This window comes from Nycticebus coucang, chromosome 23 (assembly GCF_027406575.1).
Source record: "Nycticebus coucang isolate mNycCou1 chromosome 23, mNycCou1.pri, whole genome shotgun sequence".
NCBI classification, from domain to species: Eukaryota; Metazoa; Chordata; class Mammalia; order Primates; family Lorisidae; genus Nycticebus; species Nycticebus coucang.
Window position 1 is genome coordinate 3,152,833 of NC_069802.1, and position 18,886 is coordinate 3,171,718.

The 18,886-nt window shown below is 42.8% G+C and overlaps 2 protein-coding genes across 26 annotated transcripts in view; one reads left to right on the plus strand and one right to left on the minus strand.

Moving 5' to 3' along the window:
* FIP1L1 (factor interacting with PAPOLA and CPSF1) overlaps positions 1-2,439 on the minus strand; it is a 74,187-nt gene extending 71,748 nt beyond the window's left edge. For 7 of the 24 annotated variants that reach the window (XM_053578055.1, XM_053578053.1, XM_053578044.1 and 4 more), the window contains exons 1-3: positions 2,121-2,433; positions 972-1,016; positions 837-876 (exon numbers count right to left, since the gene is read on the minus strand). In XM_053578055.1, coding sequence (XP_053434030.1) covers positions 837-876; positions 972-1,016; positions 2,121-2,205 — 170 coding nt within the window. In that variant the 5' untranslated portion in view covers positions 2,206-2,433. Of the gene's footprint in view, positions 1-836; positions 877-971; positions 1,017-2,120 lie in introns of all 24 variants that reach the window. The other 17 variants (XM_053578057.1, XM_053578051.1, XM_053578049.1 and 14 more) reach the window with 7 other exon arrangements.
* An 11,048-nt stretch (positions 2,440-13,487) lies between these two features.
* The window catches only part of SCFD2 (sec1 family domain containing 2), a 480,804-nt gene continuing 475,405 nt past the window's right edge, over positions 13,488-18,886 (plus strand). For both annotated transcript variants that reach the window (XM_053577506.1, XM_053577508.1), the window contains exon 1: positions 13,488-14,444. In XM_053577506.1, the coding sequence (XP_053433481.1) occupies positions 13,607-14,444 (838 nt within the window). In that variant the 5' untranslated portion in view covers positions 13,488-13,606. The remainder of the gene's footprint in view (positions 14,445-18,886) is intronic.

Below are 18,886 nucleotides of genomic sequence, written 5' to 3' on the forward strand. Positions count from 1 at the left end.
GCTATCCCATTTTCCAATCCCAAGTGTATGAGAGCTCCAATTTCTCCATCTCCACACCAATACCTGTTCTGTCTTTTTGGTAATAGTTTACTACTGGGTGAGAAGTGACAGTTCCTCCACTTTTTAAACCCAAATCATTCTGTAAAAGTTCTTCAACTACCTCTTCCTCCATTCTAAGACACTAAGGCATGTAGCCTAGGTAAAGTCAGCATATCCATGAAGTTCTTTGCGTGAGTTGTTTTTAAATTTACAGTAATTTCTGACTTCCTGTTTATGTTCTGTAAATGAGTACTTACTTCTTTCCAATTATTTAGCACAGGGAATCAATCTTGTAACAACTTAGTAAAATTCCACTTTGTATTTAAATAAAGCATTGAAATTATAACCAAAGTGCCATTACACCGTCAAAGACATTAATAAATTGTAAAAATAGCAATTTGGGGGTTACTTATTTACTGAAAACTTAAAAAAATTAAATTTAAAATATTTTTACACTACCTTAACAATTATACTGTATACTCCACTATTGACCTCACTTAAAAGTAAAGTTACTTAATAGTGAAAATTAGTTAACCGCTAACTTCAAAACGATGTCCTGTAGGCCATTATCAAATAGGCAGAACTGGTATAAGATTAGGTCCTGAAACAGGAATAAACTTTAAAGGAATCAATGTCCTCTAAAATGTTTTGAGCCACAGGCGCCGCCCAGTCCTCTAAAATGTTTTAAGTCAAAATGTTGTATCAAGCCAATGATTATAATGAAAAAAGGTTCACAATTTGCTGACAGAAGCACTATCACACAAGCTGTGTAAGCATCAACAGGAAATTTCACTAACCTGGCATTTTCTTCTTCTGGCCTTTCAACTTCATTTTCATCTACCAAATAAAATAAATAAAAGAAATAAACAAACAAACCACTCTTAAAGAAACCAGTATTATGAAAATCTGAAGTGATCATCACAAGCACTAACCTAGGTCCTTTGCCAAATCACTGTGCACATGCACGTCCCATGGGCCTATAAGCACATCCAAAGTTAGATCACCTTATAATTACTTAACAGTATTTTTTTAACGGAAAAAAATACGACTTTACTACTATAAAAATAAGCTAAAGTACTTAAGATTTCCAGACCTTTCTAAAAGAAACCCTACACATTCGCATTTCTAAGAGCATTACTAATATTAATCTTGTATAAAGATACTGCATTTTTAAAACAAGTTTATTGAAGTTACAACATCACGTAGCTGCAAGGTGCCCAACAGGCACTTTTACAATTTTATTCTAAAGACAATCAAGAACTTACGTTTTAGGCAAAGAACAAATTGTTAATAGAAGGAATTGAGACTTAATGAAAGTTAAAAATAGTATGTCAAACGAACTCCCTTCAAGAAAGAAGTTCGCGATGCATTAAATTTATTTTGAGGAAAAAGAAATGCATGGGATGACACTGAAAACTATAACCCTAAGGGTCACGAGATACTTCTACGATGCGGGTTAAAAAGCAGTCTCTTAAAAAAATAAAACTTCACCTTATTACAGGAGACATTCAGAGTTCTCTTTATGGGCCATAATGTATTCCAGTTCTTTCTGTTAATTAATTATTTTTAAAGCACGACTTTCAGACAAGGAGGTACCCTTGCAGGTGCATTCCATACAAACTGACCATCAAGAAACAAGACGTTAGTTTTACAGCAGTAACTTTATTTAGCTATTATTACAGAATGACTGTTTCTGAAAGGGGCAGGGAGGGCATCTGCGGCCACAGGGCAAGAAAACACACCAAACACACCGCTGAATCGATATTCGAGGGCAAAGAGCGTGCAGGTGATGCGGCCCAGGAGCCCCGGCGCTGGGGCGAAGACGCGGGCCGAGGGGACCCGAGCCGCGGCCCGGCCCGGCCTCCGCAGAGTGGGCGCGCGTGGGGTGTGGGCGGGGCGGGAGGCCGCGGGGCGGGGACACGCGCGCTCGGCGCTCGGCCTAAGTCGGGCCGGCCCGGGCGCCGTACGGAAGGCCCAAGGCGGCGGCCCGAGGGCCACGGGACGCTGGCCGTTTGCGGGCCGAGAGGGGAGCCTGCGAGAACCCGAGAGAGAGAGAGAGACAGGGACAGGAAGTTCCGTACCGCCATAGAGCCACTCTTCCTCCTCATCCCCTCCGGTCCCGCCGCTCAGCTCCGACACTAGGCGCTCGACCTCGCCGGCCGACATGGCCGCCCCGAGCCCAACTTAAAGGCGGAGATCAACAGCCCCCTCCAACCCCTTCCCCAGTCTCGCTGCCCCAGGGCGCGAGAAGGGCGCGAACCCGCCGGCGAGCGAACGAAGAAAGCACGAGACTTAAATCCCGGGAAGGTGGCCGCGGCGGCAAAGATGAAGACTGCCGTGCTGATCCGCCTGCGCACGCGCAGAGGCACCCAAGCGGCGCGGCGTCTCTAGGTGGCTTCGCTTCCGCGGCGGCCACCTGGGTCTGGTTGCGCATGCGCAGTGCAGTTGGCCCCGCCCTAGAATCCAGTTTGCCTTTCAGCTGGGCTTTCTCCTGTGGAGTCCCGCGTTGGCCGCGGCTCCCCTCCCCCAACCTTAGCTCCAATAACCCATATGGCGAGTACACCATTGTTCCCTTCAACCCTGGATGGTTTTTCTCGTCGACTTTTTTACTTATTTTCTAATCTTTCGAAAGACCTTGTTTCATTCTTCACATCTTGTATTTGCCTTGATAACAGAATCATTACCTGTCGGTCCTTTTGTTTCTCGTTGAATAGAGAAGAAATCATAATCCGTACTCAGTTGCTTGAAAAATTAATTTTAACAGCCACCAAAACCAGAACTAATATATGAATAACGCATTTTCTTTGTTTAAGAAAAAGCCACCATTACGGTCAAGGTCAAAGACCGCCTCATCCACTTCATTCCTCTTCAGAGGCAGCATTGGTCACTTTGCCAGTGTTACGAATGTATTTGGGGAGCATTGTTCTGAAATTTTCTATACATCTAATTCACATGTTTCGTCTCCGGTGGGAGAACCTTAGGCTGAGGAGCCTTAAAAGGTACAGTACCATCCTGCAATTTGCTTTTTAAAAAGTCGTAAAAGGTATTTTCCATTTTAGTATACGGAATATGAAACTATTATCAGTTTTTAAGTGCTTTATAAAATCATATAACTTGTCGAACACAAAGTGAATATGGCTATTTCTCTACTGATGTACGTGTACATTACTTTCAACTTGTCACTTTGACCAAAGATAACTACAATGAAGATCCTTACCACTTGGAGATCTGTCCAAGTATTTATCCAAGATCATAAAATATAATGAAGTTTTGGCTCGGCGCCTGTGGCTCAAGCGGCTAAGGTGCCAGCCACATACACCTGAGCTGGCGGGTTCGAATCCAGCCCAGGCCACCAAACAACAATGACGGCTGCAACCAAAAAAGTAGCCGGGCGTTGTGGCGGGCGCCCGTAGTCCCAGCTACTTGGGAGGTGGAGGCAGGAGAATTGCTTGAGGCCAGGAGTTTGAGGTTGCTGTGAGCTGCGATGCTACAGCACTCTACCCAGGGTGACAGCGTGAGGCTCTTAAAAAAAAAAAAAAAATATATATATATATATATAGCTTTTATTTTAACAGGTAAACCAAATTTTCAAGCCACTTTTGAGAGCAGATCTTCTAAGGAAAAGATGACTTGATCAACCGAGACCCAGTTCTTAATTAATACCTAGCAGGTTGCATAACCTCAGGCAATCAACCTCTATAATTCAGTTTTCTCATCTTTAAAATGCAAAAGCTGAGTTAAATGATCTCTAAGGTTCCCTTCAGTTCTAAACTGTCAAATGGGACACCCACTTTTCAATTGAAAATTAGTCAGAAGTCAGTTTTGGTTTTACAAACCTATTTATTTAATAAGTATATTTGCTCTGTTTAAGAACTTGGAAAATGAAGACATGAATGAAACATAGTCTCAGTCCTTAAAAAGTTCTTAATTTATTGAGAAAGACAGAAGGATGGTAAACAACTCTCCTCCAAATGAAGTGTTTACACCTCACCGACACCAGCCATCTCCTATTATTTAAACAAAGCAAGTGGTTTTAATCCCCCTCACCTTGAACAGACTTCTGCTATTCCCAGCTCCTTTATCTGTTGAGATGTTTCTCTTGGAATTTTCTGAACACTGTTGAGGCATAATCACCTTGGTGAAATCTTTCTGGTATTCCATTTTATCTCTTCCTATTCATTTATTTATTAAATACAGTTTGAATCTCCATAGTTGACCACCTCCGTAAGTTAACCTAATTTTCATAGAACAGACTTGCAGCACAAGTATGTACCAGTACAGCAGGCCTGCTTCCTTATGTTGACCACCTCCGCATGTTAACCAGTTTGTTACAGTCCCTTGGGTGATCAACTTTCAGAGGACCTACTGTGTTTATGAAGGGTTTATCAAGTGCCACAAGCTCTTCTAGGCTATGTTTTAATCGCCAATGATTGAAACAAAGTCCTTCCTCTCATGCAGTTTTGATTCTGATAAGTCAGACCATAACCATATAAATATATAATATGTCATGATGGTAAAAATTATGAAAAGAATAAGCAATATAAAGGGCCCCAGAGTGGAGCGATGAAGTGTGATAGGATACACCTTCGTGTCAAGTAGTCGGGGAAAGCTGATGAGATGAGGTGATGTAGAAGTAGAGATCTGAATGGAGAGAGTTCAGGGTGAATAGACTATTCGGATAGGAAGCATAAGGGCCCCGAGACAGAAGCACACTTGGCATACACAAGTAACCCAAAATGTATGTGGGGTGCAAAGAATGAGGGAGAGAATGAAGATGATGCTAGAGATGTTCGAGGATGGGTAAAAACAGAGCTTACCACTCTCTTCTAAACCTTACATTGCTCTGGCATACATCTTTCACATTGTATAGTAATTATTTTATTACATATCCATTTTCTTCAGACTCCCACCTTATTTATCCTCACTCCTATTCCCAGTATGGCGCCTAACACTGAGTAAATCTTGATCTTTGTTGAAAGTAGTAGAGTGAAGGTTTTATGCACTGTTTAGGAGTATCATAAGGCAATCTCATACTCCCATCCATTTATCTTTCTATTTATCATTCATGAGTCTATAATGAACTTTCATGTTTTGTGGGAAAAACGACTGCCTTATGTTAAGAGGCCTCTCTTTTCAGCTACCTTTCAAAGCCTTGCTTCATCTGAACTGAAAAATTGGGTAACACATGATGCATTAGAATTGCCTTTACGATGGGCTTAGCATTTGAGCTACACTGCTTAAAATGAAGGTTTCCACAAGCAGAGAAGCCCATAAATCGCTAATAACCACTCTGACAAGGCCTCTTCCTTGCTTCCAAACCGAGTTCCTTGCCTGGATATGCTTCCTTAAATAAAGGTGTCCTTTACTTCCTACTCAGCAGGGAAGACATCAGAGATAAGTAGTTTGACCATCCAGTATATTCCTCCTCCCACTTCTTATACTATCACCTTACAAAACTACAGTAATCCATATATTCTGATTATATTTGTTTTCCATTTTATTGGGGATTTTGTGGGCTGTTCTTGGGGAACAAATAAAATAATGATCATAATCGTCTGGTTTAATGTATGTATCTTTGAGAAGTGCCCAGAGTACTTAGTAGATGATGATGATTAAAATGATGACAAGAGTCAGAGATCAAATGAAAGTGCCTTGCTCAGTGCCCAGTATATGGTAAGTGCTGGCAAATACACTCAGCACGGATGGGGCATTTAGGCCCAACTGTGCTGTTTGCTGCTAACTTTAGAGAAGTCACTGAAATCTTAATGTTCTTCAGTTTTCTCAGCAGTAAATTGATATATTAAAATAGCAGTTTATAGTTACTTTTTAGAAGGATAACAAAGCTTACATGAAGTTTCAAATATCAAAGCATTTGACAAATTAGAGGCACACCAGTATTTCCTCAATCAGGGAATCCTTTTCTCCTTTGAACAACCAGAACAATTGTAGAGCTTTCCTTCCTCTCTAGGTTCTTCAGTGATAAAGCAGACCTCCACTAGTCTCTGTATACTGACATCCTCTAACAATCGATTTTATATTTCTAGTGCTTTGTACACTCCTTAAGGGTGAGAACACAATCCTTTTATTGCTGTGTCCACCTGTGCTCACAATGTCAAGCACCAGAAAGTGCTCAGTAAATCTTCAAGCACTGGTTGTGCATATGGAGGGCCTAGAGATGAGGTGAAGGGAGATGTGCTTGATTTTGTGCAAAATGGGAAATCAAAGCTGACTTTTTTGAGCAGAGAAGTACCGATCACATTTTAACAGGACAAACATGATACTCTTTAGCAGGTCATTTTAGCAGGAATTCATTTTACTCTGCCCTAACATCTGAAAGCAAGAAAAGGCTTTTTCCTGGGTTCTCCTATCTTTTCTGTCTATACTATCTCCCATGTTCATTACATCCAGATACATGACTTATAATACCACCCATATCACTGAGTGGGTGGGTCACTGAAATCTTAATGTTCTTCAGCAGTGACTCCCACATTTGTATCCGTAGTCTTCATTTTGGGTGGTTTTTGTTTGTTTGTTTTGTTTTTTTGAGATAGGGTCTTTGCCTATCACTTGGGCTAGCGTATGGTAGTATCATCATAGCTCATAGCAACCTTACTGGGCCCAAGTTATCTTCTTGCCCCATCTTCCTGGTAGCTGGAACTATAAGCACCATGCCCAGATAAATTTTAAATTTTTTTCTAGAGAAAGGATCTCACTATGTCGTCTAGGCTGGTCTTGACCTCCTGGGATAAAGTGATCTTCCTGCATTGGCCTCCCAAAATTCTGGTATTACAGGCATGAGCCACCTCTATCCACAGTCTTAGCTTCTCCTCGAACTCAGACACTCAGTTTATCACTCTGATGCTTCACCTGAAGCCTCTCTGATATTTAATAGGCATTTCAAACATATGCCTGAAACAGAACTTGTGAATTCCCATCCCAAACCTTTCTTGTCCCACACTCATATTGCCAAAGTCTTCTCCATCAATACCCATCATCCAACTTGTTTTAGCCAGAATACAAAGAATCATCTTCGGTTCTTCCCTTTCCCTCATCTGCTCTTCTCACACCTATGCAAACCCATTAGCAAGACCTTTTAGCTCTTTTTTTTTTTTTGGCCGGGGCTGGGTTTGAACCCGCCACCTCCAGCATATGGGACCGGGGCCCTACCCGCTGAACCACAGGCGCCGCCCTCTTTTTTTTTTTTTTTTGTAGAGACAGAGTCTCACTTTACTGCCCTCGGTAGAGTGCCATGACATCACAGGACTCACACCAACCTCCAGCTCTTGGGCTTAAGCAATTCTCTTGCCTCAGCCTCCTGAGCAGCTGGGACTACAGGTGCCCGCCACAACACCCGGCTATTTTTTTGTTGCAGTTTGGCCGGGGCTGGGTTTGAACCCGCTAACCTCGGTATATGGGGCCGGCGCCCTGCCCACTGAGCCACAGGCACCGCCCAAAATGGGGTCTCACTTTTTTTTTTTTTTTGCATTTTTTGCCACCACCTCTGGCATATGGGGCCAACGCCCTACCCCTTTGAGCCACAGGCACCACCCCCTTTTAGCTCTCTCTATAGAATATATCACAAACCTACTTCATCTGCACTGACACGCTGCAACTCAAGTACACAAAACCCTTCAATAGCTTCTTCTTACATGCAAGATTAAATCCAAACTTCCTACCATGTGGCCTAAGAGCTCCTGAGCTCATGGTCCTGCAGTCCATTACTTACATGGGATTATATAGGTTCTTTGCTCAATTACATATACCTCTTTCTTAGTCACCTTTTGTCAATGTTTTTAGTGTCTTTCCCTCACATCTGTGCTGTGGACTGCACGTTTGTTTTCCCTTCCCCGCAAATTTATTGAAACCTAATGCGACGGTGTTTGGAGATGCAGCCTTTGGGTGGTAATTAGGTCCTGCCCAGTGGGAAAGGGTTGAGTGCCCTTATGAGTAGAGACAGGAGAGTGAGTTTTCTCTCTCTGCTCTTTGCCACGTGAAGGAACAGCACAAAGATAGGCGGCCACCTGTGAACCTGAAAAAGAGCCCTTACCAGAAGCAGATGACACTAGTATACTGATCTCAGACTTACCAGCTTCCAGAACTGTTAGTGTCACTCTGCCCATCAACCTGGGAACTTGCAGACCTGATTCTCAACTCTGCCTTTCACACTAGTCCCTACCCTGTACCATGTTCTGTGCGTGCCCATTAGTTTCAATATTTTAGCAGAAGGCTATCTCCATATGTCCACTGAAACTGGAATCTGATCTCCCGCTGAGGATGGTGCTTCTCCTCCTTCATGCTGGACACCCACCACCATCCTGCTCCCTGCTGTACTGTGCAGCCTGGGGACAGTGTTGGCATTTCCCAGGTGCTTGTGGGCCACTACCAGACCATTGTGATTCCACTCTGTGTGAAAACCCCCCTTTCAGCTCATACCACCCGCATTCGCCATCTCCAAAGATGACATGGAAGTCTGGTCCACAGTTTCCCCATCCTCTTCCACTGGCATCATGATGTAACTTGATGTTTTTTGACTTCCTGGAATCTAACTATTCAATAATCTCCCTTCGCTCCACTCTGTAGGACTATCCCCTGCATCATCTTATATGCTAGAATTATTCCCTCCTTGAATTTTAGAGGCTAAGCTAAAACTTTGACCCTAACTTCATATTCTTCTAACTTCCTTACCTCTTTTCTCTCCCACAGCATTCTTTTTTGCAACTTTATAGAGATAGTTCCTAGAAGCTGCGTTTCCCCATCCATGGACTCATTCTGCACCTGATGCTTCAGTCTTGTCTGCACTTTCTTCCTGTACAGTTTGGAGTCCTCTAGAGCCTCTTCAGATGCCACTTTGCTTTCCCTTTTCTAAAACTTAGCACTGTTCACTCTGTTGTTTTTGATTCTTGAAACTTACTTCCCCCCAATGACTTCACTCCTTGGCTTCACTTCTGCCCAACCGGAAATGTCACTCCCAGTTCTCTCTATCATCCTTCTTTATGCTCTTTGCGAGGTATCTGAAGGACATCTATTTACTAATGATTCTCAGATTATCCAACTTCTTTCCTCTATTCCCAAATCAGACAACCAACTGGTTACTAGGCGTTTCTACCTGAATGTCCCACAAGTATTTTCTTTTTTTTTTTTTTTTTTTTTTAATTTTTTTTTTGTAGAGACAGAGTCTCACTGTACCGCCCTCGGGTAGAGTGCCGTGGCGTCACACGGCTCACAGCAACTTCTTAACCCTTGGGCTTACGCGATTCTCTTGCCTCAGCCTCCCGAGCAGCTGGGACTACAGGCGCCCACCACAACGCCCGGCTATTTTTTTTTGGTTGCAGTTTGGCCGGGGCTGGGTTTGAACCCGCCACCCTCGGCATATGGGGCTGGCGCCCTACTCACTGAGCCACAGGCGCCGCCCTCCCACAAGTATTTTCAAAACAAAATGCCAGCGTGGTGGCTCATGCCTGTAATCCCAGCACTCTGGGAGGCCAAAGCGGGTGGATTGCTTGAGCGCAGGAGTTTGAGACCAGTCTGAGCAAGAGCGAGACCCCATCTCTAAAAATAGCCAGGCATTGTGGCACGTGCCTGTATTCCCAGCTACTCGGGAGGCTGAGGCAAGAGGATGACTTGAGCTAAAGAGTTTGAGGTTGCTGTCAAATATGATGCCATGGGATTTTACTTAGGACAACTAAGTGAGACTCTGCCACAAAACAAAACAAACAAAACAAAATGCCCCTAGACCTATTAGAATGACTACTATCAAAAAACCCAGAAAAGAGTGAAGGGCATACTTAAAACTTTGGCTTAAAATGTACAAAAGCTAATTATGTAACCCAAATGTGTTTACTCCTGTAATATTCTGAAGTTTTAAAAATACAAATAAAAGTTTTAAAAATCCTCCCCAAATATTGAGTGTTGGCAAGGATGTGGGGAAATTGGAACCCTTGTGCATTGTTGGCAGGATTATAAAACTGTGCAGCTGGTATGGAAAATGTCCCTTAAGAAGTTAAAAGTAGAATTATTGTGTGTGTGCCCAACAATTTCCCACTGGGCACATATACAAAAGAACCAAAAGTGTGATCTCAAAGATATATTCATACACCCATGGTTACAGCAGTATCAATCACAATAGCCAAAATGTGGAAGCAAATTGCTTCCAAAATGTGGAAGCAATCCACATGTGGAAGCAATCTCATCCACAGATGAACGGATAAACAAAGGTAGTAAACAGATACCATGGAATATTATTCAGCTTTAAGAACATTCTGACACATGTTACAGTATGGGTGAACCCAAAGACATTATGCTCAGTGAAATAAGTCAAACACAACAAAGCAAATATGGTATGATTCCACTTACATGAGATATCTATAATAGTCGCCTCATGCAAGGTAGAATGGAGGTTACCAGGCTATAGGGGAAGAGGAAGGAGAAACAGGGAGTTAGAGTTTCTCTGGGCTCAACATTTTAGTTTTGCAATGAAAAGTTTTGGACGTTGGTTATACAACAATCTGAATGTACTTAACAACACTGATTGTGCATTTTACAATGATTAAGGTGGTAAATTTTATGTTGTGTGTAGTTTACCACAATTAAACAAAAACATATCTTGACTGGACTTATTACCCATTTGCTTCTTTTCTGGTTTTTCAAATGTCAGTGACTGCCATTTGCCTATCATTCAAGCAGAAAGCCAGGCAATTAACCTGAAACCCTTCTACTGCCTTACTCACTCTGCTAAGCTAATTACCAAACCCTTTGGCACTATCTTCTTAACATCTCTCTTCCACCCCACAATGTCCATCTCCTTTATTGTTATCTTTATCTGTTCTCCCTGGAATTCTTTTCTTTTTTTTTTTTTTTTTGTAGAGACAGAGTCTCACTTTTTGGCCCTTGGTAGAGTGCTGTGGCCTCACACAGCTCACAGCAACCTCCAACTCCTGGGCTTGAGCGATTCTCTTGCCTCAGCCTCCCGAGTAGCTGAGACTACAGGCGCCCGGCTATTTTTTGGTTGCAGTTTGGCCGGGGCCGGGTTTGAACCCATCACCCTCGGTACATGGGGCCGGCGCCTTACCGACTGAGCCACAGGCGCCGCCCTTCCCGGAATTATTTTCTAGCTGCTCTCTCTGCCCTAAATCTTGCTGTAGTAGAGATCCCATGACATCTCTACTAGAATCTTCTTTTCTAAAACCCAGATGTGAACAAATTATTTCTACTCCTAAAAATACTTTAATAGTTCCCAATTGGCTGCTATTATTTGGGCTTGGAAAATAAGACTGTCCTTCATCTATCCATTCCTTTCTTTTATAGTTTCTTGCTCCTAGTAAACCATTTGCAGTTCCTGAGCACACATTGTGCTGGTTTATGCCTCTATGCCTTTGTTCTTGCTGCATTCTCTGGACTGCTAAGGATCCTCCTCCCCATCCTGTCCACCTCGCGAACACCTGGTTTTCTTTGAAGGCAACTCAAAACTTATATCCTATATGAAAGTTTTTCTGACCACTTCCCTTTTTCCTTCATTCAGTTAGAATTTATTTTTCCTTTTTAATAACTCCTATACATTTAAAAAAAAATCATTGCTTCTGTAACACTTGATTTAAACCTGATTTGCACTTGTTTGTTTTGCATATGTGGGTACTTTTTATTTTATTATAATTATTTTAAGGTCAGGGCTATGACTTATTTTTTCTTACGTCCTTAATATCCAAAGCAGCCTCTAGAATATGGTACATGATTATTCAAAATTGGTTGAATATATTATTTATTATATGGATATTAATCAAACATTCATCTGACATTTATTCAGCACTTATGTTCTAGGTGCTGGGGATACCAAACATATAGTGAATAATTTAGTAAAACAGATATGTTAAAGAAAATAGGTGTTAAAATTTACCTTACCCCATATATAGAAATACTTACAAATGTAAGTACCAATTGAGTACTGTATATTAGGAGAAGAGGCTAGAGTTAGGGTGTGGGGAGTTAGAAAACTCTCACATGGATATTATCATTGGAATGATTTTTTTTTTGGCCGGGGCTGGGTTTGAACCTGCCACCTCCGGCATATGGGACCTGCGCCCTACCCCTTGAGCCACAGGCGCCGCCCGGAATGATTTTTTTTTTTAATGAGTAAGAGTTTACCAGGCATAAAGTCTTTGAATATCAGGTACTGCATTTTATTAACCATTTTACATCTTTGGAGCTTAGCACAGTGATTATACTTAGTAACTGCTTAATAACTATTGGCTGAACAAACTGAACCCATGAAACATTCTGGGTTCAGTCTGTTGACTTCATTGTGCAGGTACAATTTCTCTTCAGGCTGGGAGTAGCTGGAGAGAAATTGAGAAGTCGTGAAGGATTTTTATACCTTTTAAAGAGATTGGATGTGTCCTGTAGACAACTGGGTCAGGAGAAGCTTTTAAGCAGGACTAGCTTAATTTATGAGGAAAAAAAACCCAAAACCCGAATTGGAGAAGGAAGAAATGGAAAGCCAGGAAATGATGGGGGATCATTGCAACTGTCCAGGTGAGTTTGGCTTGTGTGACTGAGAGGAAGAAACGTAAGGATAAAGCAGAAAAGGAAGGTGAAGAGAGCCTGACTGCAGCCCCTGGGCTGATACCAGACCGTGACCACCCTGAACAAGGAAGTCATAATCAAGTCAACGGCTGCAACGGCCGAGAATAGGTCAATTACTAAGCCAGAGGCCTTACAAAGTGTGCTTACCTTTCTGCTACAGCAGTTTCTGATTAATCTTTGTGGCCTGATCGCAAGGCGATGCTGGTCACTGACAGCTGTTCCCTAACAGGGTTTTTGAACATATAAAAGAACGTTACCATTGCCCCCTCAGGGGACCCCTGTCCTGCTGGGGAAAGGACCCCTACTCTGTCTGTGGAGTAGGATCTGTTGTCTGTCTGTCTCTCAATATTTCTGTCGCTGGTTGGCTCGCTTTAGAATTTTCCAGCCCGAAGCTAAGAACCCAGTTGGCGAGTTCGGAGGCTTTCCTCGCTTGACTGCCCTCGGACCAGCCGCATTAGAAGGGCTCCTCGGGCTGTTTTGTAGACTATGAGGTAAGGGAGGATGGAGAAAGTGAAAAATTAGATCAATGGGTTACGAAGCTTGTACGCAATAACGTACGTGAAACAATTTGTTTTTATTATCTCTCTGGCTGTTCTGAGTTTAGGAAAATGTACTTTATAGCGATGCGTGCGCATTCAAAGAGGACATCAAATTTCGGTTTTGAGACTTCTGACATTTCTCAGGGAGCATGGAGAAGTAATGTGAGCGGACAGGATCGAAAAAGACGGCAGTTTAGCTCTTCGCTCAGTAGCCCCTTCTCATTTCCCCCGGAACTTTGGCGGAAGTCCGCCAGGAACCCCGCCCACCCCACCCCCGCCTAGATTGTCTCTCCCCATACGTCATCACCGCGCGCCGTCTCCGGGCAAGTCAGAGGCGGGACCACGTGTACGGTGTTGACGGTCAAAGTCCCTGGAAGCCCAATTTCCGAGATCGGTTGAGTTTTGAGAGAAATATTTAGATCCGAGTCCCGCGAGTCTGCGAATCGCCAAGCATGAGCGCTCCAGGCGTGCTATCCTTTACCCAGCAAAGCTGGGAGCAGGTGCTGGTCAAAGTGAAACGGTCTGTGGTCTACCTGGATGCCGCCTGTGCCGAGAGCCTGCACTGGGGCTGCGGATCCCTGCGGCTCCTGGAGGCGGTGGGGGTTCCTGCGTGTCACCTGCGGGAGTTCGAGCCCGATGCACGTGGTGGAGGGACCGAGCAGCCCAAGGCGGTGTTCGTGCTGAGCTGCCTGCTGAAAGGCCGGACCGTGGAGACTCTGCGAGACATCATCCGCCGCAGTCACTTCCAGTACTGTGTGGTGGTCACAGCGGTGAGCCACGCTGTCCACCTCACCGCTAATCATGTGCCGGCAGCGGCAGCGGCAGAGCTGGAGGGGCAGCAGCCGGTCTTCCAGCAGCTGGAGGAGAAGCTCTGTGAGTGGATGGGCAACATGAACTACACAGCCGAAGTGCTACACGTCCCGTTGTTGCTCGCCCCTGTTGCTCCCCACCTGGCATTGACTCCCGCCTTTGCGTCCCTTTTCCCACTTCTACCCCAGGATGTGCATCTCCTGAATAGTGCCCGACCGGACAGGAGGAGGCTGGGAAGCTTGGGTGAGGTGGATGCCACTGCTCTGACCCCGGAGCTGCTACTGCAGATCAGATGTCTGGTGTCAGGCCTCAGTTCTCTGTGTGAGCATTTAGGAGTACGAGAGGAATGTTTTGCTGTGGGTTCCCTAAGTCGGGTCATCGCTGCAGATCTAGCCAATTATGCCCCTGCCAAGAACAGGAAAAAAACTGCAGCGGGCAGGGCATCAATGGTCTTTGTGGACAGAACTCTGGATCTCACAGGTAAGTGGCATTGCTGTGAAGTTCAACATAACCATTGTCTGGATTGTGCGGAATTTCATTGATTCAGCATATATTTTATTGGCCTCCTACTATATGTCAGGTTGAGGATACAAAGATGAACTAGATAGACACAGTTCTAATCTCACAGAGTTTATAATCTGGGGGGGGACATAGACAAGTGAACTAGCAATTACTATACAATTTGTTAAATGCTGTAATGGGTAAAAATGTTATCAGTGTTTATTGCCTTATTGAATGACTTCATCTAGCCCAAGATATTGGAAAAAAGGGAATAACAGCTGATCTTGAGGAAAACCATCCATTTGGGAAGCTTTTAGTAATTTGTAGGTGTCAGTATTTATAACAGTCTGTAAGAGGACTCTGCTTTGTTGGAGATGGGTTAACAAATGACCCAGTAGAAGGAAAACTACAGTATAACATAACATGAAATTATCATAACTAATATCAAATTAGTTGAGGTTTAGGTTTCTTAAAATGAATGTTAAAAACTGAGGTTGGGGGTGGGCACCTGTAGCTCAGGCAGCTAGGGTGCCAGCCACATACACTGGAGCTGGCAGGTTCGAATCCAGCCCCGGCCAAAAAAATAGCCGGGTGTTGTGGTGGGCGCCCAGCTACTTGGGAGGCTGAGGCAAGAGAATTGCTTGGGCCCAGGAGTTTGAGGTTGCTGTGAGCTGTGGTGCCACGGTACTCTACCGAGGGCGTTAGCTTGAGACTCTGTCTCAAAAAAAAAAAAATGTGAGGTTGGGCTCGGTGTTGGTAGCGGGTTCGAACCCAGTCCAGGCCTGCTAAACAACAATGACAACTACAATAAAAAAATAGCTGGGCACTGTGACAGGCGCCTGTAGTCCCAGCTACTTGGGAGGCTGAGGCAAGAGAATCACTGTCTGAGTCTAGAGAGAATAAACAAGAAACTGACAGTGGGGTGGCTCCTGTGGCTCAAAGGAGTAGGGCGTGAGTCCCATCTGCTGGAGGTGGTGGGTTCAAACCCAGCCCTGGCCAAAAAAACTGCAAAAAAAATAAAAATAAAATAAAAAATAAAAAGAAACTGACAGTGGTAATTATTCCCTTACATAGGTCAAAAAGAAAAAAGTTGAATGAAGCTATATTGTGGTTTTTTACCACAATAGGTGTATTTGAGTTTTTGACCATAGTAAGGTTAATTTTCAGATCATAAAATAGAACATAAGCTAAATAGTAGTATTGATGTGTGAGCCCAGTTACATGATTTGAAAAACCACGTGTCTAGTCTGTTATTTAAAATATAAGTAATAGCTGCAGCTCCATAATCTCTTAGAGAATTAAAAATATAATCCCTGATGAATATGTACTTGTTGAGTTTTTTAATGGATGGTATATACTGCTTATACTTCTATTTCTTTATGCCAAAAGTGTAACCCATTATCTCATAATTAATCAAAATTTCACATAATTTTGTGTTCTCTCCCAAGACTTCAATTAGACAAACCATAATGTCTGCTGCTTAGTATCATGGCAACAGCTCCTTTATGACTGTGGTATCTATTTCTTGTACAAGATTCTTTTCTAAGCACAAAATAAATGAGGGGAGTATAAAGAATGATTTAGAAAATAAGTGCACTAGAAAGACAAAGTTGCCACACAGTAGCAATCATTCAATCACTCAAGCCTCCAGATCTTCTTTCCTGTACTCACCCTAAGCTTTCTTGCTTCTACTATCACTGCAAAAAAATAAGCCATTAGAAAAATTCTGTATCTTCCATACCTATCACCTTTTCTACATCTGTACCCATGAGACACGTGCCATCCCTGCTATTTAATGTCAACTTTTTGTCCTGTGTAGACTAAATCCTCTCTTTTCACTTCTGGAATAGATTAACCATCTTACAAATACCTGCCCCCCTTTCCTAGATCATCATTTTTTTCTTTTCTCCAAAGTTTCACCATTTACATACAAATAGGATGGAAATCTTTCTTGACCCCTTAGGCTCCCTCAACTTCAGTTCCTTTTTTTTTGCTTTGTTTTTTTTTAGCAAACTTGCAAGAGTGGTCTATACTTGCTGTCTCTATAATCATCTGCTCCAATTTTCTCTTGACTCCACTTCAATTAGGCTTTTATTTTCCAATACTTTCCAAGATTTTCCTTTGTCAAAGTCACCAGTGACCTTTCGTATTACCAAATCCAACATTCAATTATCACACTCATTTTACTGGACTTCAGAGCAGCATTTAACACAGCAAAGCTGCAACTACTAAAAATAATTTTAAAAGTACAAAAGATATACAGATAAGCAACCACTTAAACCAGTTTCTTGTGTGTTCCCATCAAAGTTTAAAAGGACATGTCCTTTGATGAGAGACCACACAGCTCTCCTGTGATCTCTCATCACAAATCCAAGTTCCTTGCCATTGTTTTCAAGGACACATAGGACCTGCTTGTTTCTCTCTCCCAGGTCATCTTCCAGTGCTCTTTACTCACATAGTACTTTCCTGGCCTTCTGGCTACCTTGCCATTCCTCACACCTACCTTGCCAGCCTCAGGGGCCTTTGAAATTCCTTTGCGGCTCTTTTTGGGATGTTCTTCCTTCAGATATCCACGTGACCTTCTCCCTGCTTCTTTCTACTCCTTGGAGAGGCCTTCCCTCATGACCTTCTCTGACACTCAACATCTTCCCTTGCCTTCGCCCCTGCCTAACATCACTAATTGATTATTTATTGCCTGTCTTCTCCCACTTGAATGGGAACTCTGACAGGAAGGATTGTTTTCTATTTTGTTTATTAATCAGTACTCAGAAAAGTGCCTTGAAAACAGTAGGTGTTCAATAAACATTTATTAAGTGAATGGATGAATGAATGATTTGAAGGTTGCAGCCAACTAGCTATTCATTGAGGTTAATGCAGTTGTTTTTTTCTTAGTTTTTTCCCTTTTTGGCTCTCTTTTAAGGAATTGAACCCTGGTGCCCACAGTAAAATCTGGGAAAGGAAATAATGATATTAACTATTCATGTTTATATATGAATATTTAATTGATAAAAAGCACTTCTACATTACCATATTTGATTGTCTCAAAGGTAGGCGAGTTAAGTGTTCACTATCATTTCAAAAATAAAGAAATTGAAGCTTAAAAGCATAAATGTTAAGTAGTTGAACAGGCATGATGGTATTATGCCAATATTTTCTATAATGTCCAAGTTTCATCATTTTTTTTTTAATTGCCAAAGCGAGAGGTGTTAGTGTTATGTTGTTTGTGTAAAGTCCTTACTTTCTTTTCTTTTCTTTTTTTTTTTTTGAGACAGAGTATCACTGTATCACCCTGGGTAGAGTGCTGTGATGTCACAGCTCACAGCAACCTCAAACTCTTAGGTTTAAGCGATTCTCTTGCCTCAGCTTCCCAAGTAGCTGGGGACTACAGGTGCCCACCACAATGCCTGGCTATTTTATTTTTTTGGTTGTAGTTGTTTGGCAGGCCAGGGCCGGTTCGAACTCGCCAGCTCTGGTGTATGTGGCTGGCACCCTAGCCACTGAGCTGCAGGCATTGAGCCAAAGTTCTCACTTCTTTACATGTGTTAAGAATCCCTCTGCTCATAAGTGGAATTCCAGGGTGTTCTTTAAATTAGTGAAGGTACTCACTAAAGGATTGGTGTGGGAGGAGACATTTAGGCACATAAGATCATGTGAAAGAATATTTAATGTTTAAGGGGAACAAATAGGAGGTTTCTCTGGGTTGACTCAAAGCAACAGGTAAAAAGAGAGAAAAAAATTTAGCCACTCTGTCAAAAGCCTAGGCAAAACCAAGAAAACAGTAATCTCAATAGAATGCTGAGAGATGTACCTGCATGATGATAAAGCAAGGGGAGTGAATCCCCCAATACTGTAGGCTAGTTCCTAAGTATATTTAAAATTATAAGAGCTTTGCTTCCTTCTTACCTTCTCGAGCAATTCTGTTATAACCTTTAGGTGGACTGGGTAAGGTATGTTCCAGCAGGGAGGAAGACCATGGCCAGGCCTAGGGAGTTGGATTCCAAGAGGGATGAGGTCTCCTGAGTGGCATAAGGACACCTGCTTGCAGCAGTAGGTAGTGGTGGTGATAGAGAGGCAGTGCTTGGCCACTGCTCCGAGTGGCCCCAGTATGAGTGGGGTTGTAGAGCAGGTGGTGTTGTAGTGTTATTTTGGCAAAGCGGCCAATTACTATGCTAGACATGGTGGGCGCAGGGTGAACTGGATAAACAAGGCCCCACCATTAGGAAGATAAGGTTCTAGTGGAGGGGAGGGTCAGGTTCCTAAACCCTTCTGGATTTATCCATAAAATATAACAACTTTAACATTTCTGGATAGTATTGTCCCATGACAGACACTATTTACCTGACAGACTATATGCTGATAATTTAATTTATTTATTATTTGAGCAAATACCTATTCATGCCTGCTATATATAGGCATTGTGC